Source organism: Anarhichas minor, unplaced genomic scaffold, assembly GCF_050575085.1.
Source record: "Anarhichas minor isolate MPS153535 unplaced genomic scaffold, ASM5057508v1 ptg000026l, whole genome shotgun sequence".
NCBI lineage: Eukaryota > Metazoa > Chordata > Actinopteri > Perciformes > Anarhichadidae > Anarhichas > Anarhichas minor.
Genome location: NW_027466472.1, coordinates 16399798 through 16426656, shown reverse-complemented (window position 1 = coordinate 16426656; position 26859 = coordinate 16399798). Strand labels below are relative to the sequence as shown.

Genomic DNA, 26859 nt, shown 5'->3' with positions numbered 1-26859 from the left:
TTCAATACTGATGTTTTTCTTTTTTGCCTCTTTGCGTTCCTCCTCAATTTTCGCAGTCACAGAATCACAACAAAAATGCATAAAGTTGATGATGCCTTCAGGGTCTCACTCAATTCAGCCATTGTTCTGAGCTAAAATGGGTCAGTGTCACAAAGGCAGTCAGTATCTGAGCAGAGCTCAACCACGGACTGTCAGTGGCAAAGTGAAGTGTGCTGATCTCAAATTAACTTGAGAAGAGATTGCTGAGGTTAAAGGGCCAACGGCTGGAGGCCTTTTATGATGGAAGGGAACCAGCCTACCTGCATTTAGTACTGTACACTGCTGGTGGCAATGACCCAAATGTCTCCACTAGCTAGGAGCAGATACAAGAGGTCAGTGAGGCCTCACTCTGCCAATCTAGGATTTCAAAATGCAAGTTCAACTACATCTCTTAGCTCACTGTTTAGGACTTTGTCCAGCTGTTAGACTGAAGAGTAACAATGAGGTAATGAAAATGACTTACTATTTAGTTTGGTCCTAATTTTAACACCAACTGGACTGATCTGAATACTGTCTATATTTCATTGGTACATGGTTATAAGACTGAGATGGAAGCCATCAAGATTACAGAGAAACAAACAGCATTGTCACTAAATCATGAGTTGTCAAATTGTTCTTTGTAACTGTATCTCTAATCAGTGAGAGTGGGAAATAAATATGTATGAATACCCAATTTTTAATAAGAGAATCACTTAAGGTCAAAGGTCAAGGTAACTCTGCTCTCCAACTAAGAGTATTAACATCTTTATATTACACATTTATACTCACAAATAGAAAATCAACAATATATTCATACAGCTCTACAAAGTTTGTAATCTAATGTTTGATGCAAAAAATTAAAAGATGTCAGGCTTATATTATTGGATTGTTTGTATTGTTACATCATTTGTTAGAAATCTGCACCACATGCTGTCCATGATGTAATTGTATTGTTATCTATGTATTTATTACCAGGTAATTGCAGGACCAGGCAGTTATTGAGTTGCTACAGGCAACCCTGAAGATTTTCCCCCCCTAATAAGGTTTAGCCTCTCTGAATACAAAAATAATTTAGCTTTAGCAAATTGGACATTTTTGCTGTTACGTTTGTGTTTATGAAACATTGTGAAGTTTGGAATCTTCCACATGGTACAAACCATGTCGTGAGCTATTTTGACTGTCTCGTCAGTCTTGGCATGTGTACTGTATCGTGTGACCTGCTCACTGCTGCTGCCAGACTGCAACAGCCATCTTGACTAAACCATGATGGAAGCAGTCTCCATGGCAACTCCACCTTCCAGAATAAAACCCAGAAGATGACTGTGTTTGCCTCTCACCCCAAGCCCCGCCCCCAACAAACTCCCCACCGCCTGCACCACTTCAGTAGCCTCACACAGCGCATCCACGTTACAATACATTGCCACCTTTTTTTCCCATTCATCTCTTTCTCTGTCATCCTCTCCTTGTTGGGCTTTACCTGGAGCATTGACCCTTCCCCCACTGCCCCACTAATAAACCTTCAGAGTGAAAGATCCATTGAGCGTAGACTTGAGCTAATTGCTTTGTTCTTCAAATACCCCTTTCTTGTAGGTGAAAATGTAATTTCCTCCCATCTACACACAGTCTATATATTCCATTAGACTCATCAAGTGCATTGATCCCAACCGACTGACTCCACCCAAACAACTATCATCCATACCAGAACACGCAGGACTCCCTGCTGTCATAATATAACTTCACAATTTCCCTTTTGACTGTTGATTTGCAGGGAATTTGGGTCTCATGAGGCAAGAGACTAACTGCCTGCTTATTTTGTGTAGCAGTGTCTTTGTTGTGTCTTCATACTCCAAACATTCTGTGCTTCCGATCGATTTGAAGCTGACAGGTAATAAACTGCATCCTTTGTCCTTTTAAGGGAACTGGGCGGAATCTGAGGAAGCCAAACCCCTTTGCACCAGAAAGACTCCATCCCGCATTCAGTTCCTGAGATTGCAACCCCTTTGCATATTCCCTACCCCCTCTACACGCCATTGGGTTCCGCAACTCCTCCCATCAGCCCTCTGGACCAATGCTGCGTGTAAACCGCTCCCCTAATCTCCTCCTTTCCCCTCTCCTCTTCCTTACTGTCCCCTTCTTCTCCCAGACAGACCCTGCCCTTTCCTTTCTGTCGCCCCGGTCTGTGGATTTTGTTGTCGAGGATTGGGACTCTGACAATGGGAAGCCTTCTCAGCGGCCTGCAATGCTTGAACTCCACTCCCTCCTGCTGAGCATTCACGTGAGTACAATCTGGCGATTCACTTCTTATTTTTTTTTTTTTTTACGATGTCGCATTTCTGCCCTCTCGTCTTGTTTGTGCCATCACGTGGAGTCCTAAATAATACAGTGCAATGACTGGAACGAGTGCAGATTAATAATTGATTACTCCGTCCCATCCAGCATCTGTGCATCGGGTAAATAACAGGCCCAGTCCTTGCTCTTAGGATACTCTGTTTTTATTCATCTGTCGTTAAAAACATGAAGTAAACGCATTGTATTCCAGCCTCGTTTTAGGAGCAACTGTTGCACTAAAACCCTCTGCTGCTCTGATTCTTCATTGCGTCCTCAACCAGCCCACACACTTCTCCATTTTAGCTCCCAGGCAGCCCTGTCTGCAGCCGGGGCTCTGTAGCAGGTGGGCATCTCTTGCTGCAGTCTGAGGGCCGGGGCTCTGTAATCAGGCATACGTGCTCTTTTGTTCAGAGGATTAGCGATCGTTCGTTGCTTTTCTGATCTGAATATGTATGGGGTGCATTGCCCGGGGGAAGCTATGTGAAGCCACATGTGAATCAGCGTTATTGTTTGCTTATGTCATCCTGTGAGTCCTTGTGTTGCATTGTGCTGCAGCAACAGCAACAGCCAATGCATCATTTTTTTCAAACCTCTGTCCTAGACTGTGAGCATAGGGTTCAGTGGTTCCCTTTCTTTGATTGGTCTTTTGTTCTGGAATATGGCTCATTTGTTCGTGTGAAACTATCTCAAATGTCACATGCTCGTTGAGTGCAGCTGGTTTGGCTGCTTTGACTCTGTTGGCTGTCTGCACTGGGTCACAGGGAGTTTGCAGACGGCCCTGGATGCTGCGCCTTAGGGCAGATGCTTAGCAGGGGTTACATGTCTGTCTCGGGACTTCAGGGTTCCCTTCACTTTGTATAAATGGGCTTGGAGTCTCAGATTATGTCCAGTGTTTTTTCTTTTTTAGGTAGACAGGGCTGGCAGCGTTTGTACAACTGTGTTACAAACAAGGGTGCTATGTTGACTCTACCAGTACACTGTGAATTGTTTCAATACATCTTTGTAAATATTGACCAAGTGTAGGCTGCCAGGAACAGAGTTCAAATTGTAGCTGTGAATTGACTAGATACAACCTCTGAATGCAGACATATTGCAGGAATGAAGATGTAGCTCCACCCTATTGTTGTCAAAATGAAATCATTTATCTGTGCACCCGGGCAAACTTGAACTTAAACAAATTGATGAATAGATTGATTGATATATTGATTGATCAGGATCATTTGATCATTCACAGTCATTGGTTTAATAACTTGATCTCCAGGTTACATTATGCTCATGTAAATGAGGCCTGTGGCAGTACCTTTTTAAAGGCTTTATTTTCTTAACCCAAGCATTGAAATCAAATGATACAAAACAAAAATTATTGAATTCAGTACCAGTTGAAATAAGTTATTTGGCTTGTCCATTGAATTTCTAATTTGCTGTCTCATTAAACTGATGTAATATGGTACACAGGTGTAACCTTTATTACTTGTCATCATAAGATCTGTAGAAAACCACATTTGTCTTGCAGTACAATGAAGTCTGATCTGAAGTGTAGGTATTAACAGTATTGCAGTGCAATAACTTTGGCATTGGCCTATAAGAGTATGACAAGGTACAGAAAAATGTTAGAAATATTGTGTATGCACACCATAAAAGCATCATATAGTCAATTTGCTGAATTGATAACTACTTAAATTTTAAATCACTTCCCCCAATAAATATTCACGGCTCATTTTCAGACTTGGAACTGCATATGCATGTTGACTACAACTGATTGCATTCTGGTCACTATACTGTATGCATGGTAGGTCTACACTTAGGATTGATGAAAGCCAATCGTTAGACGATGTAATGTGCCTTCTTTTAAGATGGATTTTGCTGAACCACTTGTTTAGGTTTGGCCATTTTCACGAAAGTCAGCACTTTCACTGGTTCAGAGCATTTCTCCTAGATTCTGTAGATGATGCATCACAAGTACACAATAACGTACGCTTATGAAGAAGCATGTAGTCACATCCAAGATTATATAATGTGCATAATAACACAAATCTGTTATTCAAATGTTTGCACAGGACAACATGTACAAGACATCATGTGATGTGAGTCACCGTATGAGACACCACGGTCCCTCTCTAGCCCTTACTGCAGGTGGATGAGGGTCGCAGGCAGGGGCCCGGGCTCGAGCACCGATCGGCCTTTTATAAAAATCTGCAGTGCATGTTGTGCCTGCAGACACACTGCCTGCATGCTGCATTGTCTTCTGCCAGCCTGTGTGATAGTGGGCTCACTGGGGGAGACACAAACGTCTCCTGACTCCCTTTTTGTGTCAGTGTTGATTTAAAAACTCTGCTGACTACTGTACTTGACATGATGTGGCCACTTTCTGTCGTCTTCTCTCGGTAGTTGTCAGATCTTATCAATCTAATGTCTGCAATCAAAAGCATATGAATGACAACAGCTACGATGTTAGTCTGATGAAGTACAGTTTTATTTCTTATTTTATTGTTTGACATTGGTGCTTTTTATATATGTTTATACAATATTTACACCTATTTTGTCACTTGTGTACATACCAGTCCTGTCTATTCTTTAGCTTTTTTTGTCCTTTTCTCCGGCTTTTATTTCTATTTTTGTGGAAGTACATTGAGAGAGAAAAATTGTATGTGCACACATACTTGGCTAAGAAAGACGATTTTGTAAGATTTCTGTAAGTTTTTCATTATTATTATGTACAGATTTAGTTAGCAACTTTTGGCTTGGCATTTGTTATGTATTCAACACTACAAACACTGAGCCCAGCTGAGGATAAGATGAGCTCCACAAAAATAATATAAATAACTAATACAGCAGTGGTTCTAATAGCTGTGTCCCATGCGGAGTCTGTTATACATTATGTGCACGGACATAGTTTTTCTCTGATTATGTGAAACCCAACGTCCACTGCTATGACTGGTCTGACAGAGACTGATGCATTGAGACAGATTCCTTCGCCTGATGCAGTGAAGTGTACGAGGAGCTTGTTAGTTTGAGGAGCAGGGGGTTTCTGTGTGTTGTGTGAATAATGATTGATGAGTCATCATAGAGCTAGGCCCCACAACAGCCCCTCAACGCTCTCCAAAACACAGAAATGTGCTTTCAGAAATTCGATTCTCTGGATTTCTCGTTCTCAGGTTTGCATCAGCCGTGTTGTTCTAAACAGTACAAAGGTACTTTGGATTGTTACTGCTAGTACAAACGGGACAATGAAATCACTCATGCTTCACCTGTGTCTGAATTAGATTCCATCAGATATTGCTGCAAATTGGCACAATGATCACACATTTCCCTTTTTGTTTTTTGATTTACTACCAACGGGAAATTCACAATGCTTTTTGGAAATGTAATTCATGGATAATAATGCATCGCTGTTGCTGATTTAAAATCTCTGGTACATAACTTACTCATGTTTACTCTGCCGTCAAACACAGGTACTTCTTTATTACAATCTACTTGTACATGCGTCCTTGCAACTTAATCAAAACAAAATTAGATTAAATCTATAGATCTGTAGTTCTGCTCAGGCCGACTGTAGGCAAGAACAATCACTGCATGATGACACATGCACAGGGACACAACAGATGTGGATGGAAACATAAACTACAGTCTATATTTAATCACAATCTGGACAGCACATCATCGAGGGCCAACACTTCCTATTTCAGGTCACTGAGACTTTCGCCCATGTTTACCGGTCCAGCAGACAGCTGACTGCTAAACTAAACGGTTGGGAAACTCTGTAGTCTGAAGTCTGTTAGTCTAAAGTCCTCTCTGCTGTGACACATACAGCAGATATCACAGAATTACAGAGAAATGATAACAAACAACGGTGCATATGATCTAACACGGGTACAAACATTGCAGTAACAATACTGGATGCAGTTTGAGGAAAAGGTAGTCGCCTCATACTCAAACAGGGGAAGAGGAAGCAGGGGAAATACTTTTTATGGCCCTTGAAGTGCAAACATCCTGGAATCCTGAGTAGTCACAGTTTCATTTATTAACTTTAAAGGGAATCATGTCACAACGATGTGATTGTAGTAGATGTGTAACACAGTGCACAGAACTCAGTTCTTTTCTTTGATTATTTTATCTGTGATGTTGCATGTGTTTGCTGTATCGTGACATGTAGAGATACCAGAAACCAGCCCTAATATCAGGCCCGAAATCTGAGCTGCTTAAGCTGAGAGCAATGTTTTTATCTGAATGTGAGCTCATGTTGCTGAAATCTAATCAAACCATTCATATTGGAAGTCTCTGTCTTCAGGAGAAAGGTGTTTAGCACACAAACAACTCACCTCAAGTAAAAAATACCTCCTTATAGTCTGGTCTATGGACAAGCAATGACTTTACTTTACTGATGGTAATAGCATAGGAGGTATGTATCAGGCCAGGTTTATGTGAATCTACGTGAGGTGTTTGCTTTTTCGGATTAGGATTTGAGTTGACTGGACATGAGGGTGTCTGGGAGACACTAATCCAGGTGGCAGACAGGGCTTTGCCCTGCCTGAGGACATTAAGCCACTTAACTGTAATGCAAGGTGAGAGTGGCCGGAGATGCTTTGCACTCAAACAGCTTAATTTACGAACAACATTCACAGTCGGTGGGTTTTCTGCAGGAGTCATGTGAGCCAGTGTGACAGAGAAACATTAAAAACTGACCTCATCTATATGACGTGCTGATCATGCAGTTCCTGTGACAGAGCCTTGAGGAGGATCTAGTCACATGCTGCTTCAAACATGCAGCGTACTGCAGATGTAGGTCTGCAGTCTGCACTCTACTGTCACTATTACTGCATGTCTCAAAGATCTATCAGAGCTATTTTAATCTCTCAACGGATGGATTAGTTGTGTTTTGTTTTTGATTTATCGACAGGAACATTTTCCTTTAATACACTATATTCTACTAAACTATTTAATAAAACGTTTATATATGACCAACCCATGCTCACTCCAGTGTAAGAATGTGTTGATACATATATTTAGGCTGTGATGAATTCTGTATTTAAAACAATCTGCAATCCGCAATAATATAATTGGTGTTATTTTTGTCTTTTTTGTTTATAATTCAATGCATTTTATTGATATTATTCAGCTTTTCTCTAAGCACATGCACAGCTACCCGAAGCTGCTGTCGGGGAGCGACTGTTTTTAATTGAAGATCCTCTTTCTGTGGTGAGGCGAGTGGGGGGGAACTGAGCCGAGAAGGGCTGCTGAGAGAACGGACAGGCAGGCAGGCAGGAAGGAAGGGAAGGGAAGGAGGGGGGAGGTTGTTGCAACCCTAAAGGCAGCGGCTAGCCAGCCGAGAGGGGAGGAGCCTGAGGGCTTTGGCTTCTCAAGCTTCCTCCTGATGTCACCGTTCAGCTGCTGCAATTCAGAGTCCATGTGAAGGGAGGACAGTCCAGGAAGGGGAGGGCTTTTGAGGAGAGACAAGAGGAGGGGGAGGCAGAGCGGGTCGGGGAAGGGCTCGCGGAGCTCCTTAGTCAGTAGTCACGTAGGAAGGAGCAACAATGGGGCCTGCCTGCCTGAGGAAATCACCATCTGCAAGACGTCTGTGGCTGAGATCAGGCCTGCTGATGCTATGAGCGCATTCATGTGGTTTTGAGAGAGGGAGAGAAGAGGAAAAAAAAGGAGGACAATAGAAAGAAGGAAAAGACATGAAGGGAGGGGAAGAGATGTTGGGTGGTGAGCTGTGAGCAGATCTGGAATGCCATTGTTAGAGCTGCTCTGTGTTGCAGAGAGGGACAGCTGCCTCTGAGGCCTGCTTGCTCATGTGGGACAGGCAACCCAGTTCACCGTGAATTTCCCCCCCATCTCCATACAGACAGACAGACAGACAGACAGACAGACAGACAGACAGACAGACAGACAGACAGACAGACAGACAGACAGACAGACAGTGCCTGAACTCAGCTAACCGGGATTCAAGGAAAGGAAGTATACGAGGAATTTGGGGAGTGGCTTTTTTTAAAGCTTCCTCTTCCCTCTCCTTACTCTCAAAGAAAAGGGGCCTATAGCTATAACTGTCAGTGGGGAGCTTTACCTCTTGGTGCTAGGTGATGTGCAGGCCTGATTAGCCTTATCCCAAGTCAGACCGAGAGAGCAGTTGTGTAGATGCTACCTCGAAGGAGAAGTTACAACCCCTGCTGTTGGAACAGTGGATGAAAGATGAGGCGAGGCTGAAGGATTGTACAGTCACAGGACTGTGACGCATGAAGAGGTGATGGGTGAGTTGACATTACCTTCTAAGGAAAGGTTTGTGTGTATCTTCTTAGCATTAATTCGATCTAGATCATGGCTCTTAACTGGGATGAACATGGAGTGGATCCGTTATTGTAGAAAGTGCACACTGGTCTTTTAGATTTCTTCTGTTCTTGTGGTGTGTTGAATTGCAATGAATATGGTGTTTGTCCATATCTTTATTTGGTTTAACTGACTCCTTTCTCAGGTACATAAAACATTTCACAGTTACTGATGATGCATGCCATTCTGATCCACAAGACTATTTTGGGGACAAAGATCTGTTCTCATTTTGGTTTTGCTTTTAAGTTTGTTTATTTGCAGTTGAATCAAGTCAAACAGGGTGCTTGTAAAATGCACACTTGAAGTTGTTTCATTCCACTCCTCTGCAGCTCACAATGATACGTTAGCATATATTTGTGGTCTATCGTATGCTATTTATCTGAATGTAAACTAATCAGAGTTTCCCTTTTCATACAAAGGTCTCCTAGTTTGTATATGTTTTGTTTGTGAAGTGCTCTTCAGATATTCTTTGTGTGCAGTGTGCAGGAGAGGCTAGCTTCCTGCAGCATTTGTGCTCGCCATTAAATCAGCCAACTGGAAGTTCTCTTATTTTTTTCGGGTATTTATGAAGTAACTGAGCATTTCGGACACTAAATGAGCCTTGCCCACATCATAAGAACATAATCAACAAGGATGTGTTGCTTAATGATCTTGCAAAGAAAATAAGCACCTGTGCCTAGGCCTAGTAGTTTCTCAAGACAGCCTACGTAACACCCACAGTTTCTACACAGCAATACATTCCAATTTTACTGTAATTCAACATGTCAGAGCTCTTCATGCCAACGATGACACACACACACACTTAGTCTGACACCATTCCTTGAATTTTTATATAAGTACTCTACATTTAGATTCCATCCATCTGTGATGGAATCGAGATGGAGTGGAAGTGGAGAGCTTTCACTAAAGAGGCACAATGCAGTCTCAAGGTTATTAGAGGATGATGCATGGCAGACACGTTTAGTGACAACAATAGCAGAAATTAAGTGAAAACTACAAAGAGCCAGTGGCTAATGACATGCTCTCTACAATGCTGTGTCTCAGTTCTCTGATAAAAAGGGGTCTTAGAGGACAGATGATCTCTGGGGGGGGGGGGGATGAAACAGAGAGGGTTTGAGTTTCTGATTGTGTACAGCTGACATGGGGGAAAACAAATACTTTGTAATATTACAATTCAAACAAGCTAACTACCTAACCAGACCAATGGTTGGAATGATCCTAACATTACCTGCAATACAGATTAATGCTGTTTTATCAGCAGCGTTCATTGACCGCATTAAAGCAGGGGGCCTGTGTTTTTTTGGTGTTCATGTAATGCTCCATGTGCTTATGTACAATATGACAGATGTTCAACATCTGGAACACAGATAATCTGTGCTTGACCCAGTGATACGATTTCAAGTAACAGCAACTACCATCTGAACAGAGAGCCAGCAGGCATCCACTAATGGTCTGCAATTCAACAAATGTTAAACAATAAAACAGAGGACGTTTTATACATTTATTTATATATATATATATATATATATATATATATATATATATATATATATATATATATATATATATATATACACACACACGTGTATTACTCTTCTAACATCACTGTAAACACAGACACGTTGGCTCCTGGACTGCATAGTCATCCCGTCTCAGAGTTCTGCCCCGCGGTGTTAATAATCATGTGTTCATTTTTCCTCCACTGCATTAACTTATCAGGGTTTTCATTTGTAAAGTCATACAACCTCTGGCTGTGCGGTTGTTTGGGAAAAAAGACTCTCATCCTCCTGACACAGTTAATTTAAGGGTGCATAGAATGCCAGCAGATACAGTTTCTGGATGGCGTCTTGTTCTGTTAACAGAGTTATGACTCATTTCTTCCTTTGCTCATGCTGAGGGTAAGCAAAAATGTTTCCTCGAGGCTTTCGTGACCTTTCTCCCGTTCCTTCCCCCCTGTGTGTGTGCAGGTTAAGCGGTCGCTGTGCCCCCTTTGAATGTCCGTCACTATGGCTAAGCGTGAGACCGGCAGCACCAGCCCTGTGGTCAGGCAGATAGACAAGCAGTTCCTGGTCTGCAGCATTTGTTTGGACCATTATCACAACCCCAAGGTCCTGCCCTGCCTGCACACCTTCTGTGAGAAGTAAGCTCTGATCCAATCAATCAAACTTCCTTTGTACAGCTGCTTTCATTCAACGCAGTTCAAAGTTAAATAGTGCTGTAAGATTAATATGGCAGTAGAAAGATAAACAGTAACACAATGGGACATAAAGAGAAACACACATAATGAAAATCTAATAAGAGTGGTAAAACATTTTAAAGAAAAATTCAAAGATGAGACAGACTTTAGCACGAGATGCACAATAATATTTATTCTTTAGATATTTTGCATAATCCAGAATAAGAGAACATAAGAAAATATGTTTGTTTTTTTGTCATATTCCCTCTGCCTGCAGTAAGTTATTTAAGTGGGATGCTGTGTAATGTGTAATGACCCAAAATCACACCACTTCTACCAAATATTCTCTCATCTTTATGGCTTCTGCATGATGTCAGGCACCAATCACAATATAACAGACGGCAGTCTTTAAAGAACAGCTTTGTTGGCAGCAAGCCCTGATTTCCACAGCTTTGTTGCTCCCACATGGGACAGATTACAGTTATTTCAATAATGTGGTGCTCTCTGTTGTGCCCAGCCAAAACTGTTAGGATGAGAATCTTATTGTCTCCCGAGCAAGTCTAAAAAACGTCTTGCTTTTTTACACCATGTTGACCTGGAACAGGTGCTGAATTGCCGCTTCAGTCCTCTAATTAAGGTCTTTAACGGCTTGTCTCTCCGTAGATGCCTACAGAACTACATCCCTCCCCAGTCTTTGACGCTGTCCTGTCCAGTATGCAGACAGACCTCTATCTTGCCAGAGAAGGGTGTGGCAGCCCTGCAGAACAATTTCTTCATCACAAACCTAATGGAGGTGTTACAGCGAGACCCAGAGTGCAGCCGACCTGAGGCCTGTAATGTTCTTGAGTCCGCCAGTGCAGCTACAGCCTGTCAGCCCCTCTCATGCCCCAACCATGAGGGCAAGGTAAGCAAACGAATGGGCCGGGGGTGTTATATAGTAGGTCAGATATGTCAGAAATTATTGTCAGAAGTTCATGACAACACTGTGGACTGTTACATGTGATCTGTATATGATTTCTTTTTTTACAAGTGTTTGAATTCTTAAGCATATTTGCCAGTAGAAATATAGGATGTTCAGTTGTCTTGTGCTCCACTGCACCACCTGCAGGTGATGGAGTTTTACTGCGAGTCATGTGAAACCGCCATGTGTCTGGAGTGTACAGAAGGAGAACACAGGGAACATGTGACTGTTCCTCTGAGGGATGTGCTGGAACAGCACAAGTCAGCGCTAAAGAATCAGCTGGATGCTGTGTGCAACAGGTTGGATTTTCAGTGCTTCGATCCATAATGAACTATGTGAAGTATAAAAAAATGCTAATTTGAAAGTTTTATTGTGTGTTCATCGTCTTTGCTTTCGTCTGGCAGACTACCTCAGCTGACGGCTGCCATTGAGCTTGTGAACGAGATCTCCAAGCAGCTTACAGAGCGGAAAAATGAGGCAGTGACTGAAATCAGTAACACTTTTGACGAGCTGGAGAAGGCCTTACACCAACGCAAGACCGCTCTTATCACTGAGGTGGAAAACATCTGCAGCACTAAGCAGAAGGTCTGAGGTCTTTCTGTTTTTGTTTGTTTTAGTAATGTTGCACGTTTTAGTACAAGCGCCACTGACTGTCTGCCTCTGTCTCTTTGGACATTCTTAGGTGCTTCAAGCCCAGCTGACCTCTTTGCTTCAGGGCAAAGAGAACATTCAGAGCAGCTGTAACTTCACAGAGCAGGCTCTGAGCCATGGCAGCGCTACTGAGGTCCTGTTGGTCCAGAAGCAGATGGGTGAGCGGGTCAGTGCCCTGGCGCGACACACCTTTCCCGAGCAACCCCATGAAAATGGACATCTGGAATGCCAGGTAGAGACGGACGGACTGAGGCGGTCCATTCAGAACCTGGGAGTCCTGATCACAACAGGGACTGTCGGCCATACTAGCGTTGCCACCGGCGAAGGTCTGCGCCATGCACTGGTCGGCCAGCACACCACTGTCACAGTCACTACTAAAGACAAGGATGGAGAACTAGTGAAGACGGGTAATGCTGCTCTGAGGGCAGAGATTATCGCTGCAGATGCAGTGTGCACTGAAGCTGAGGTGGCGGACAACAAGAATGGCACCTATGAGGTCGGATACACCATCCGCTCAGAGGGAGAATTCACCTTCTCTTTGCTGCTGTACGAGCAACCTGTGAGGGGGAGTCCGTTCCGCTTGCGTGCCGTCAAGCCGTCAGACGTCCTGCAGTCACCAGACGACGTGAAGAGAAGAGTGAAGTCTCCGAGTGGAGGAGGAGGTCATGTTAGACAGAAGGCTGTGCGCAGACCCTCCAGCATGTACAGCACCACCAAGAAAAAGGAAAACCCAATAGAGGATGAGCTGATCTACAGAGTGGGTGGGTGAATAACTGGCTAGAGCCGCTGTTAATTCTGGTAACTGCTGACTGTATGATGTTTTTCGCTAGAGCGCACACTGAGTCATATCTCTGGATAATTTGAGTACCTGATGATGCTGAGTATGCGGTGTTAGACCTCTTATGCGGCACACCATTGTTTCCTCTGTCTGTTCAAACTGTTAAAATGGCCGGTAGATGCTAAACATTTTAAGAGATCATCCAAATGCATTATTTTTACACGCGCATAGTGCTGAAGCAGTCTGATGTCTTGTTGATGTGATAGGAACAAGAGGGCGAGATAAAGGAGAATTCACTAACCTACAAGGCATCTCCACCTCCAGTAATGGACGGATTGTGGTGGCAGACAGCAACAACCAGTGTATACAGGTCAGTGTCATTCTCTTGAGCTGAAATAAAAATGTAATGAGTTGTTTCGGTATTGGTGTAAATTCATTTTCTCTTTTTCTTCTAGGTGTTCTCAAATGATGGCCAGTTTAAGATGCGGTTTGGGGTCAGAGGTCGTTCACCAGGGCAGCTGCAGAGGCCCACGGGGGTCACAGTGGACGTGAACGGTGACATAATTGTCGCCGATTACGACAACAGATGGATCAGCATCTTCTCCTCGGATGGCAAGTTCAAGGTGAGCGATCACAGCCAAGAAAAATGTTTTCACCGCACAAATTCCAAATGTTTCTTTGAACGACTAAAGGGTCCCCCTGGTTGTCACAGAGCAAAATCGGAGCCGGGAGATTGATGGGACCCAAAGGTGTGGCTGTGGATAAGAATGGACATATCATCACGGTTGATAATAAGGCCTGCTGTGTCTTCATCTTCCAATCAAACGGGAAGCTGGTGACAAAGTTCGGCGCCAGAGGAACATCAGACAGACACTTTGCAGGTACTGTGGAATACTTAGTCCAGGTAATAATGATCATTTCATTAATAATGTCTCTTACAGGAAGACTGGATACACAATGAATGATGCTTAATGTCTCAGGGCATGAGGTCGGGCTAGATTTACGGATTTCATTTATGTTTCATGCTTTACAGGAATGTTGATTTGTACAAATCTGATTTATTAAGTGATCAGCATGTTTCTATGCACCCTTTATTTAGTATGGCTGCTTGTTTAATTATAGACATCTACGCAGATGTAATGATTAGTTTATTATTGCATTGATCTTGTACTGTAAACATGCAGCTGATCATCATAGTACAAGACACAGCTGTAAAGAGGCAAATGTTAGTTATGCACCCTAATGCATAAAAACGATGTAACGGTTGTCTTCCTGTCTTCGCCTGTCGAAACAAAAAGGTCTGTTCATAGGATTTGCTTGCATTACTGGAATTCCTCATTCATTTAGCTTCAGTTGTTGCACGGACAGCAGTATTTCAGTTGAAACTCACCCGTTCTCATTTTAATATCTCACATGGACCTTTTCTTTTCTTTTAGAAAAAAGTGGTGCAAACATTGCACTGGAACAAAAGCTTAGTAAATCTGGCCCTGTTTTCAGTAAGTAATTAATTCCCCGTGAATGTGAACTACGACAATAAATCTATGTTCCTGTTATATGTCGATGCATCAGCTCTGTCGTGTCTCACGTATTGTCCCACGTCAACTCTCAGCGTGCCTTTGTGTCCTTTGTGTCCTGTCGTCCATAAATAGTGTGGAACTTCCTCTCGTGTGTTGTAAAACGGGATGATTCATCTTTCTTCTCTTTCTCTCTCTGTCTCCTCTGCTGCTTCCAGGTCCTCACTTTGTGGCCGTAAATAACAAAAATGAAATTGTGGTAACAGACTTTCATAACCATTCAGTCAAGGTATGGCGTGTTGCAAGTATGAGTGTACATTCTTTATTGTATAGTTAACCTGCATTGGAAGTATTGCGGATAAATGGTTTGCAGGAAAAATGTCTGTATTTTAATGAACTTAACTTGCTAAAGCTACAGCAAACCTCTCCGCCAGTTTCTTTACTCCATACTTTTTTTTTTTTTTTTTTCAAATTCAGTAATCTTTTAAATTCAGGAATCTAAATGAAGTGCTGGGTTACTTGTAAATAGTCATCCATTTTTTGTTCTACTCTTATTCTTCCACAATAACGTTGCTAGTGGGATGCATATAAAACAATTGAAATAAACAAGCATGGAATTTATAATCGCTCTGTTTCATCAGCTGCTGTGTTGTTTTAGATCATTTTAGCAATGTGCCCTTTATCCTGGTTAACATATTTGTATTTTGTGTGACATCAGAATGTCATTTTTCCATTCTCTTCCTTGTTTAATCTCTCTTGCAGGTGTACAATGCAGATGGGGAGTTCCTGTTTAAATTTGGCTCCCATGGAGAGGGGAACGGCCAGTTCAACGCTCCAACAGGCGTCGCTGTGGATGCCAACGGAAATATCATTGTCGCTGATTGGGGCAACAGTCGGATCCAGGTTAGCTTGAGAAAACTACATCACGTTGAATGCAGGGAGCAAACTTGTAAGTACATCACTTAACCTTTCCTCTGTGCTGTGTGACAAACCAGGTGTTCGACAGCTCAGGGTCCTTCCTATCCTACATCAACACATCAGCGGACCCCCTCTACGGCCCTCAGGGTCTGGCCCTCACATCTGATGGTCATGTGGCGGTGGCGGACTCTGGGAACCACTGTTTCAAGGTCTACCGCTACCTGCAGTAGATACCTGAGACGGCCATCTTCGCCACTGCAAGCACTGACAACGACACAACCAATGTTTTCCCCAGGGTGCAATTCAATACAGCCTTTTGATGTGCACATCACATGATCTCCCGGATATCATTAGGTGTCTGATCCTGAGTTTACCCTCCCTATGATGTGTATTGAAGGTTGTTTGTAAATTTGGATAATGTAGCATCCTTGGGACAAGTAATGGACTTAAAGCTATGGACTGGTTTTAGAGAATGTTCAAAATACATTTTTGTGTGTTGTACGCTGTTGATGGTATTATTCAACCACACTTTTTGTGAGACCGGACAGGGTAGGATATAGATTGAAGTATTTAATGAGCCATAACTTGTCCAAATGCATGAAGTTTTATTTAATCTTAATGCCTAGGCAACAACACAGTGTACCCATTGGTTGCTTTTCTCACGAACTAGTTAATGCTTACAGTGAAATGAACGACGCTACGCTTCTCCAGCAATGAAATGTAAAATTTCTCAATTATTGACATCTTGCATAAAAAACATGTCATCACCATCTGTGCATTAATTTGCTGTATGTACTGTATATACATAAATGTATATTGTGTATATTAGATCACTCCGTATGTATGTGCTATGATTTTGAAACACAGCCTTTTGGCTATTCAGAGAGCAGCAGTTAAGGATTCCAGGATTTTAACGTTAATGTGTGTAAGGCAGCTGTTATAAAGTGTGCTTTTTGAACGTACCAGGCACATGCTTATAAAAGAAGAGTGTCATATTTATTGCTAATGTAAGCAGCACAATAATCATTTTTGTTAATATATCTGTTGTTTTAAAAGGAAAAAAATTAATTAAAAAAAGCTAATTTATTTTATTTTATACACTAGCACAGCATTGACAAATTATTTTTCTAAATTTATGTGCTTTTTTTTTTCTTTAGAGAGTCACACTTTATTACTTTCACTTAAAAATAAATTTCACCTTAAAACAGAATTCAGTGCCCCCCCACATCAGGAACGGTTTGATCAGTGTTTGTGCACACGAGCAGCTATTTTTCAAAGCCATAAACCCATCTTTGTTTGGGATGTCTTCAAAGAAAAAAAGTTTTCTACGTTTTTCTGTTCAAAAATGAATGGCTAAAGATATGGGCTCATAGAGTGATTGTTTTGCCTTTGACAATTAAAGAGCTTTATTCAACAGTTACAAACCGGAAAGACTACATATCTCAGGAAATCCATCCAAATTTGATCAGCATGTCAATGGAACAACTCGATACATTGTTGTTGTTTTTTTTTATAGTGCTAGCTTTTAATGGAGACTTTGTGAGAAAACTGTAAATTTGTCTAGATCAAGTCTAGATCCAAGACCACAAAAATGACCGGGATGGAATATGAATTCTGTTTTAAAGTGTTTTTTTTTCTTTTTGGCTTTAGGAAACAGTTACAAAATATTTAAATGATAGTTTAATAGATGACATTTGATAGCAAACTCATCCCTGCTTTGGAATCCACTCAACTATGGTACTGTTGTAAGCTATCTGACAAAACACTGTTAGATCTGAGTTTCTGCCTGCACGACATCAAGCCATGACCAAGCCCAAGTGAAAAACATGTACCAGTAGAGCTGTTGCCGCTCTTGCTCTCCCTAGTGTTCATTTTGTGTAATGTCATTAGAAAACCTAGTGCCACAGCAGAAGCGAGACCAGGAGCAGAAAAAGGCAACTTCCTGGTTGGACATAATAACCCACAGCACTGTGCTAAACACCCAAACACCAACATTCACAGGGATTTCCCGCGCTACAGGATATGACCTGATTTCACCAGTTAAATCAACCAGGAAGCTTCTGTTTTTCATGCACCTGATCTGTTGTTTGACTGCCAAACAGGAGCCCAGACATCTCTAAAGAGTCAACGGTTCACCTTTTTCAGATGTGTCTGCATTTTACACTACGCTGTGTCACACCAATATACACATTTTGATTTCTCTATGAATATGCACTGGTAATAAAAGCACATGGTTTACTGAGTTGTTGTTTACCTACTAATCATTGTGCTTGACTTGCACTAAGGGGTATTGAATCTGTGTCTAAATGTGCACATTGAACTTAATCACTGAGTGGTGGTAAGGAAATTTAGATTTCATAAACCGGAAATTAATAATGAGAGCAACCTCTGAATAGTTTGTAGTAGCTTAGAGTAAAAGTATGACCATCTCTCCTCAGTAGTCCTTATGAATTACATCTGGACAGAAAAGGGACTGATGCTCAATTGGATCAATAGGTATATTTATAGATTTATATGCATGGCAATGGTTGCATTTTGAGCATTTTTAGTCAGACTTGTTTAAGTACCGGTTGGAGACCAGTAAATATCTGCTATATTTGTTCAAAGGCATTCTCTGCGATACTGTCCAATAACGGCTTCAAGCTAAAAAATATGTTTGAACAAAAACATACAATATCTTGAAAAATTATTTATTTGCAGACCACGCTGTGCTTCTGGTCTATGTTACAAATACTTACAGCACATACAGTATGCATTTTTTAACAATAACCATTCCCAAAACATCCAAATGGTATATTTATAGGTAATACATATGTATATACATACATGTGTATAAAAAAGCTCAAAATGCACCCAAAGTATTAGAGTGGAATAAAAGAACCACATTATTGATACAGTGTCAAACCTAGATAAGCAAGCAAATTGTGCATTGAAAAAAAAAATCATACTTGGGGTAAACATTTCATGAAGGTATTCATGATATCACAGGTTGCATAGAATTGTTTTCAATTTCAAAAATAAAATTGCAAAAGAAACTGGTAATGACTTTGAAGTAAATGTTACACGATTCATGAGGTAATCAGATTTTATGGCAATCTGTGCATGGATCTGAAAATAAAAAATGTCAAAACTGTTTATCTTATGTGCACAATGTACTGTATATTGAAATCCCAATAACAAACAGTTATATAGTTTAAAAAAGATAGGTTCAACGCAAAAAATAAAAAGGGAGTTGAAATGATTGTGTCAGCACAAAATGACAAGCATTGCAAAATAAATAAATACATTTAAAACTAATGAGTCAGGGAGAAGACAGCAGTTTTGACAATAATTATGTTGATTGAGGCTAAAACATTTCATTCCCTTTAAGTGATATCTGCTAAACTTATTGGACAATATTTCAAGGTTTAAAAAAAAAAGCACAGAACACCTCGTCCTGCTGTGAGAGGACCGTGGAGTCCCAGCTATCTCTACTTAGCTGCTGTTGTTAACTCTTAAAAATGTAGCATACCTATTGTGCCAAGAGGGAAAATAGTTCCTGAAACAGTGTGGAACCTCAGCTATAGTACACTGAACATTGCAGACCAGCTGTCTCGAAAGCCAATTCAATACTACAGACTCTAACAGTTTCACTTATCGCTAGTGCCATGTCAATAATCATAATCTTAAAATCATACAGTGTTTCAACAACTAAATATTAGAGGGAATTCAACAACAACAATTGGCCATTGATAAATACAGTTTTTCATGGGATACACTCACTGTAAAACACAAACTAGTGGAAATACAGTAGATGTGACGCATTTGTCATAATTCCATTCAAATCAGCGTTTCGACTTTTTTAGGTTTTAAAATACAAAAATGAATGCATGCAAAAACATGAGCACAATACAACACTGGATGTCTTACTGATCACACAGGACAAAAGATACTGTAACATACATCACAACACCTCAGAATTCTGTGATTTCTTAGGCACGTACTGAATCTAAGGACAAACCGTTCTCTATAAGAACAGACGGGTTTCCCCAGAGGGAGCAAGAACTATGGGCAGTGTCTTGATGCAGCAAATCAAAGAAACAAAGCCTGTTGGTAACAACTACTACAGTATGCAAAATATCTACCTTCTCTTGACCTACTCAGTAAAAACACCAGATACCATTCAAGTTAGGAGGCATATTTTGTAGCACCTTTGGAAACATAATAACACCTTTTTTGGATCAAGTGGCATCAAAAACAAATCATGAAGTGAGTGCTGACAACTTGACTAATGCCTTGAAACAGCTGCTTACAAAGTCCTTTGCCAAGTTAGTGTCCGGATTACTCTCCAGCCGTGGAAGTGGTGCATTATTTCAAGTAGATTTCTGAAAAGAATCAAAGCTCTTGTAGTTTGTGCTACTTCACACACAATCTTCAATTTTTATCTAAATGTGAGGCACTTGCAAAACAAAAAAATATCAACTAAAACTCTCAATCATCAGTCTGTTTGTTAGACCTCTGAGCTGTCACTGAGGGCTTGTGTCATCATGGGTTCTGCGCTGCTGGAGGTCCTGGGTACGTCTTTCTTCTCTCGCTTGGACCGGACCAGTAGCACCACCACGATGATGATGAGCACCGTAAGGAGCAGCCCGACAAAGGTACCAATGATCAACACTAGTCTGTCATCACTGTTGTCTCTCTTGTTGAGCTCACGAGGGATGATCCCTTTGGTGAAGATCTCCCTCTCTGGGCTCGTCCTCTGCTGGCTGCTGCGGTCCAGTGCGATGTGAAGGATGTTGGTGCCACGATTGTTACTGTGACCGATCTCCTCTATTACGTCTGGCGCTCCGTTGGCCGATCTTCTGGTGCGATGCTGAACGTTTGGGTGCTGGCTCATCACGTGGTACTCCAGGCTTCTCTTCCCTATGCCACGGTTAGCGTTTTCACGAGAACGAACAGTGTAGATGGTGTGAATGAACCACTCTCTCCCTGCAGATACCTGGAGAAAGCATACTCATTCAAAAAAAATATACCTGTAGATGTTGCTTCCCTTCATGGGCGCATGTTCGTTGTGGTATTGTTTTTATATTAGTGTATATCTGGCCAAACATGATGCCACCTCAAACATACTGTGGGGCCAGTGCAGTTACTGTACCATAGAGTTGAAAAACAGAAACGATTTTAGCCATTGGCTGTAGACATACTGATACTGACTTTTGTCTCTATAACGAGCCAAGAAATACAGACTCGCCAACCAGACGAAGCAATCTGGACTCTTGATGAAAGAGGGTCTGAGTCACATATGATCCTGTGATCAGAGGCTATATAGAGGCCAGCCCACACGGTGACGGGACTGCTCACTCGCAATAATGTGTCCACGTCAGTGAGTCTCTTTTCTCTCGTCTTGTTAAGAAGAAAAAGAACATCTTTGAAGGTCACTCTCTGTGATTCTTATACAGTGCACATTATTTTCATCTGCTCTTTCCACTTGCACTCAGCAGAATGCCACAAGTTCACACCAGTTCTCTGAGAGCTACATTCCAGGCTGAAATAAGTGGCAACACAAAAATGTAAATTCCAGCACAAAATAACCTCTAGCGTGCATCACAGATTGGTTAAATATGAGAATGTGGACTATTCGAGGGTGTGTGCTGAATGTGTTTCTTTACTCGGCAATTATACTGACCTGGAAGAGAGCTGAGGAATCAATTCTGAAACCATCTGACGCAGGTTGTCTCACTAGAGTTAAAGCGCCGGGGTCATCCACTGCCAGGAAGGCATCGAAAGCTACATTGCCAAATGACCGGGCCTGGGTCTCTGGCTGGGCCTTGTCCTGAAGTGAGAGGATGACACAGGGAGGAATATTTAGGTTTGAATGGACACAAAGCACATGACGAGATGTACCTTTGTTACTTACAATTATCTTGAATCTGTAGAGTAGTGATGGAGCATCAGCCAAACAGCCAAACTCAAAGTTGGTGGGGTTGTATTTAGGGACATAGCCATCAGCGCCAGTACATAGGAACACTTTCTCTATGCTACAGATAAAGGAGTCGCCCAAGTTCTGCACTGGATCCACCATTACTCTTCCGTAAATCGTATCCCCTGAGGGAAGAGAAATACAGTTTTAATCACTGCAAAACACATAACATTGATGGTTTAGTTGAAAGTTTGTAATATATACACTGATGAAGATTTCTCAAATTATTTTATTTTGCTCAGACAACAGTAGTGAGAACAACATTAAAACACCAGCAAATCATTCTTGGCAACAAGAGTGTTGTGTTTTGTTTTTTTCCCTTAATGAGCCGCTTCCGCTTCCCATGCTCACTTGGACAGCAGCTTCAAGGACGTTTCAAAAACTTTCAAGATGTTGTTTAGAAAAATCAAACCCAGGCTCTTGTAATAAGTTTTGGGAGAAGACATGAAAGTGGTCAAAATTATACTAAATCGAGGCCTCATTTCCATTTAAATTGTATGCGGTCGGGTTGGGACAGGGAATAATGGGGAACATTTCTGCTAAATCAACAGAAATACTCATCACACAGGGATTTACTTTTGATCTGTAGAATGATCTGTAGAAGTCCAATGAGCTAGGTAATGAAATACATTTACAGCCATCCATACAATTTCATTAACTATGAAGCCCTGTTTGTTTATGGCTTTTTTAATCCACAAACTTTCATGAACAGTATGAACTTTATGACTGCATGTTATTGCCTTACCTTGTGAGAAGGCAGTGTCGGTCTCCTGTCCGAAACCCATGGAGCCGTCTGAGAGCCAGAGCGTCCGCTTAGAAAGTAAGATCATCTGCGTGTTCAGACTGAACTCAGCAGCCACAGGGTCGCTAACCTACAAACACATAGAAGATAGACAAACACGCACAAACCAAAGCAAAGCAAAGTCAACAAATATAGACACAAGATTTAAAAAAATGTTTATCCTAGTAATCACACCATTTCTGTACGGTACATATGTTATTCTATTTCATATAATAAGACATCTAATTTGAATTTTGATCGGGTTTTATCTTTATTTCTGGCATTTTATGGAAAAAGCGATGAATAAATTTGGCCAGCTTTGCTACTATCAGTGGAGATGGTGTGTTGATGCTGTGGGTGGTTACACGTTGGCATCAGCATCAGGAGCTGGACTCAGCACTGCAGGTGCAGCTAAATGGATTAAACGGGAGATGTTGATTGGAGATTTGTTCCTGTCAGTGTAAGTGAGAAGAGTTTTTATGAGTACTTGATTAGATGGCCTGGACCAGGAGGTAGTTTTCTCTTAGAGATCTCAAGAGATGGGATAACAAATTGAGGCAAGAAAATAAATGACTGAATAGGAGCCAAGATGTTTGGCTTACAGGAAGTAATGAATCTTGATTTAACTTTCACAAAGATCCATAGGCCCATGCTTTATCTGGTTTGCCATGCATGTAGATCACACCTGTCATGGGATCAATTTCCCCAGAATCACAGGTTTAAGGGGGCATGGCCTGGGGAACAAAGGGAAGAGAATTATTTGGGGTGGCGAGACAAGAAATGTTTTTTTTGTGGTAGGTGGAGGAGTAATGTATAGGAGCCAGGCAGCCTTCAGTCTAGAGGGGGACATTTAGTCCCCTTTTATGGCTGTTTCTCATCGATCTGAAGTCAACAAGGAAATCAGTGTGATTCTAGGACCATAACTATTGAGCAGAGTCAAGGCCAGAGCAGCCAATTCCCAATACAACATCCCGTAAATTCACTTTGTTTTTTTTTAAATTAGTTTCTTTTCCTGAGTTATATATTGGCGTCTAGAAGGGAGGACATTTTGTTCCTCTGACATTTTGGTTGGATTGTGTGGTCTTGTTTAACGGGGACTTTTGAGTAGGGCAAACATTGTGGACATGGTTATTCTCTTGTGAAGCATACATTCCAGTGTCCTTTTAGAGCATTCTTTTGTTACAATTTCCTCTTTTAACCAGGTCTCCTGCTCTCACAGTGGCTCTCAAAATGCATTTGTGACTAGGCTTTAAACTAGAACTGACTAAGCTGAAGACTAGGAAGGTGCTATTTAAATGCAAGTCATGTTTTTTGCTGACAAATCTTTCTCACTCAATAAACCTTTCCATTTTTTCCAGTTTGATTTTAGACAAGGTGAGGTCACCTGCTGAAAGCGGATGTCCATGTCGAAGGTAAGCGGCTCTCTGGGATTGCAGACAGGAGGGATGGTGTACTCCAGGCTGGGAGGGGACGTGCAGGGCACCAGCTTCACTGTGTACGTGCCAGAATAGTCGCGCACCTGAGAAGGCAAAATATGTTCACAGTAAGAATGAGGTGTGAAAACAATTAAACTGGAGAACAAAATGTTTACTCACAGCAAAATCAGACACATATGTCCACTGCTGGATGGGCTGGTTGTAGGTTGGCTCATTCCTCACAAGACTGAGGTTAAAGGTCAAACCAGAGTGGTCGGGACACATGACCATGGAGGTCAGTGGTGAAGCTGATGGAAAAATACATTAATTAAAGTATTTGCAGCATGCTCAGTGGACAATTGAAATACTTTGAAAAATAAAAAAGACTAACTGAGACAAATACTGTAATATAAATTTTAACTAATCATGAATGATATAAAAACAGATGGTAGTTTAGCTTGAAATAAAGTTTAATTTAAACTATAAAGCAGCATCATATATCACATCCAATGTATACCGTTAAAAACTACTGTACTCTTCTATATGACATACTGTACCTGGATGTGCAAACACAAACAAGCCTCTGAATCGTGCTTCGGTGCGGAAGTTTACTACTAGTCGTCCCTGGCCATTTATACGCATGCTGGTTGGGTACAGGGCACCTACAAGGACAATCACAGACCTCAATTGTAATTTGGCCACTTATTTGCAATCCCATCTTATGACATATTTTAAGTAGTCTTCAATTTTTATATCGCATACTACTGATCAAGTCTTACCTTGTAGTTCAGCCTCCGGTGGGCTACCTATACCATCCCTCCATAAGATGGCAGTGTCGTAAACAAAAGTGAGCCTCAGCTCTGACTGTAAATCAAAGTGCTGCCATCCTCCTGCTCCCACAGGGGAATGGAAGACATAGGACACATGGAGCGGTACTCGTAGGGTAACATAGGACTGGACCAGATTCAACACCTGCAGTGAAAACCAACATGTTGTGTAAGAGCAAATCATTTAAATCATACTTCAAAGATTAATATATTCCTGTTGTAGAGGTATTGGGAGGAAAGCATCAAAACACCCTGAATAAAGTGCATGTACAATACCTCTGGAGACGATGAACACTATTTTACCAATATGGCTGATTTAAACAAGTTCTGCTCTGAATAGTGCTTCAGACAGTCCACAGATTGACATGGCAATGCATGTATTAAGGAACTCAAAGCATACTCTTCTGAGAAATCAAGGCTGTAACATTAACTTCAAGTAGCCATCAGTCAATTCACTTGATGTTTTATGGCTGTAATTGAATGTATTCTCTAAGTGGTCATGGACTCTTAACCATTACAGATGAAATACTGCAATTTGTATATTTTCAACTAAATCAATTTAAACCATTTAAATTGCTTTTAACATTATGTATTGCTGTTATTGGTTAACATAAAAAACAGAATGCACTGCATTTACATTTGTTGGAGGTATTGGATTACTCCAAACTTCCCCCCTGTAAAAGAGCTGTCCTAAAATGGTCAAAGGATTCCAAGTGGTGAAAGTCCTCAGAGGGAGCACTCTCTGGTATCTGCACTTTCCTCTGACCTGTGAGAGGTACCTGCCTGCACTGGCTCTGTGTTCATGTGGAAACGTGCCTACGCCTCTGGGCGCTGAAAGCTCACGCCCATGATTTGCAGAATGGCCAATGTGACACATCCTGCTGGGCCTTAATAGATTCCTATGGTCTTGTTAAGCTGGGCACTAAGCCCTACACTGTGACATGACACTGCCCCCGGCCTGCACAGCCTGTGCTCAGGCTGCCTACCCACTTAGAGGAGCAATCGGGTCACAGGGCACCGACAAATAAAGGCAGATTCTTTTCCCATTGATCCTGCCTTACATATCTCGAAACAGAACTGGCGACGCCTCGGTTTATGCATCTACATACCGTAGTTTGCTCTGTTCAGTAACCATAGCAACAACATCTACATACGGTGCCGTACAAGACCTGAATGTATGCCACTATGCCACTTAATGGAGAGACGACAGGGACAAGAACAGAGGTTGCATTGCTATACGTGTTTTCTTCAGAAAAAAATCCATTTAATTAGTTCTCACCATTTAATGCAAAGTGTGTGCATTTATTTGACCTTAAGGTGAAGTTTGTATTACTGACGGCAGTCTTCTTACTTGTCAAAACAGGTTTATTACTGCCACGTTCTCGTTTACATCATGTGGCTGCAGGCAACAAAGTTCCACTTTGGCTGTTATCACCATGGGTGATGCCTTTGTTACTAAATAAACCTGAAGCAATGTAAAATGAGAAACCCCCATTAAAAAAACTAACCAAGATACCTAAATATATTTGCGAGTGCTGTAGGGATTTAATTAATAATCCTCAGTAGGGAGTGTGGAGGAGGTTTTAACCATGATGCGCCTCATGCACTGTTACAGCCTTTCTTTATCAACACTCTACCTTAATTAACTGCAAGCCAACTAACTGTATGTTTCCAAGGTGAATGCAAAGGTTGAGGGCTGCGATGCATGTATGCCAGGAGAACAAAGAGGGGTTTAATATTTCCTCCTTCCAGCTCCACAACAGCTGCTGCTACAAAGAGCACATTGCACACATAGCAATACAGATGAACACAGATTTTTACGAGGTTGCTGGCTATTGACTTGTCACTTTAAGAAGATAAATAACCGGTCTTACCAGGAGTTGAAGGGAGCAGAGTGTCGGGTTAGTCATTACTATAAAGGTTAACACGGGTCTCTAGACAATAATGGATGACTTCTACAGGCTGGTATTTACTTTAGGATCTTTAAGGGAAAACCGAACAGGCAAACAGAGTTTTAATATGCCTTGAAATGATTACTTATGATTGAAAATCCAGGAGGATTTAAAAATTTAAATGGACAGAACAGACCAGTAATTGCTATGTCCACATTCCTATCCTCAAGGGGCTCTGCTGCTTTATTGAATCGACTCCTTGCTCCTCATGTCTAGGGATGACAAAAAGGGTCAGAGGTGAGCTGAAGCTCAAAGGT

General features: G+C 41.5%; 2 protein-coding genes across 3 annotated transcripts in view; one reads left to right on the top strand and one right to left on the bottom strand.

Moving 5' to 3' along the window:
• Positions 1-1628: 1628 nt before the first annotated feature.
• LOC142959474 (tripartite motif-containing protein 3-like) lies at positions 1629-17910 on the top strand. Of its 2 annotated transcripts, none has more exons than XM_076100754.1 (13): positions 1629-2293; positions 10638-10810; positions 11510-11750; positions 11955-12106; positions 12212-12392; positions 12490-13219; positions 13503-13606; positions 13692-13859; positions 13949-14117; positions 14673-14732; positions 14969-15039; positions 15513-15653; positions 15746-17910. In XM_076100754.1, the coding sequence occupies exons 2-13, from the start codon at positions 10665-10667 to the stop codon at positions 15896-15898; spliced, it is 2316 nt and encodes a 771-aa protein (XP_075956869.1). In that variant the 5' UTR covers positions 1629-2293; positions 10638-10664; the 3' UTR covers positions 15899-17910. The 2 variants fall into 2 exon arrangements, with proteins under 2 accessions (XP_075956869.1, XP_075956870.1); XM_076100755.1 differs by lacking the exon at positions 1629-2293 and adding an exon at positions 7809-8594.
• A 2218-nt stretch (positions 17911-20128) lies between these two features.
• Positions 20129-26859, bottom strand: part of frem2b (FRAS1 related extracellular matrix 2b) — a 47895-nt gene continuing 41164 nt past the window's right edge. The window contains exons 17-24 of the mRNA XM_076100623.1: positions 24603-24795; positions 24381-24485; positions 24004-24131; positions 23793-23927; positions 22373-22499; positions 21565-21752; positions 21334-21480; positions 20129-20646 (exon numbers count right to left, since the gene is read on the bottom strand). Coding sequence (XP_075956738.1) covers positions 20158-20646; positions 21334-21480; positions 21565-21752; positions 22373-22499; positions 23793-23927; positions 24004-24131; positions 24381-24485; positions 24603-24795 — 1512 coding nt within the window. The 3' untranslated portion in view covers positions 20129-20157. The remainder of the gene's footprint in view (positions 20647-21333; positions 21481-21564; positions 21753-22372; positions 22500-23792; positions 23928-24003; positions 24132-24380; positions 24486-24602; positions 24796-26859) is intronic.

Excerpts from the sequence above, each read along its gene's own strand:
- LOC142959474 (XM_076100754.1), top strand. The coding sequence starts at position 10,665 with ATGTCCGTCACTATGGCTAAGCGTGAGACCGGCAGCACCAGCCCTGTG. Across the intron at positions 12,107-12,211 it reads CTGGATGCTGTGTGCAACAG|ACTACCTCAGCTGACGGCTG; the intron begins GTTGGATTTTCA and ends TTCGTCTGGCAG. Across the intron at positions 14,733-14,968 it reads TAAATCTGGCCCTGTTTTCA|GTCCTCACTTTGTGGCCGTA; the intron begins GTAAGTAATTAA and ends TGCTGCTTCCAG.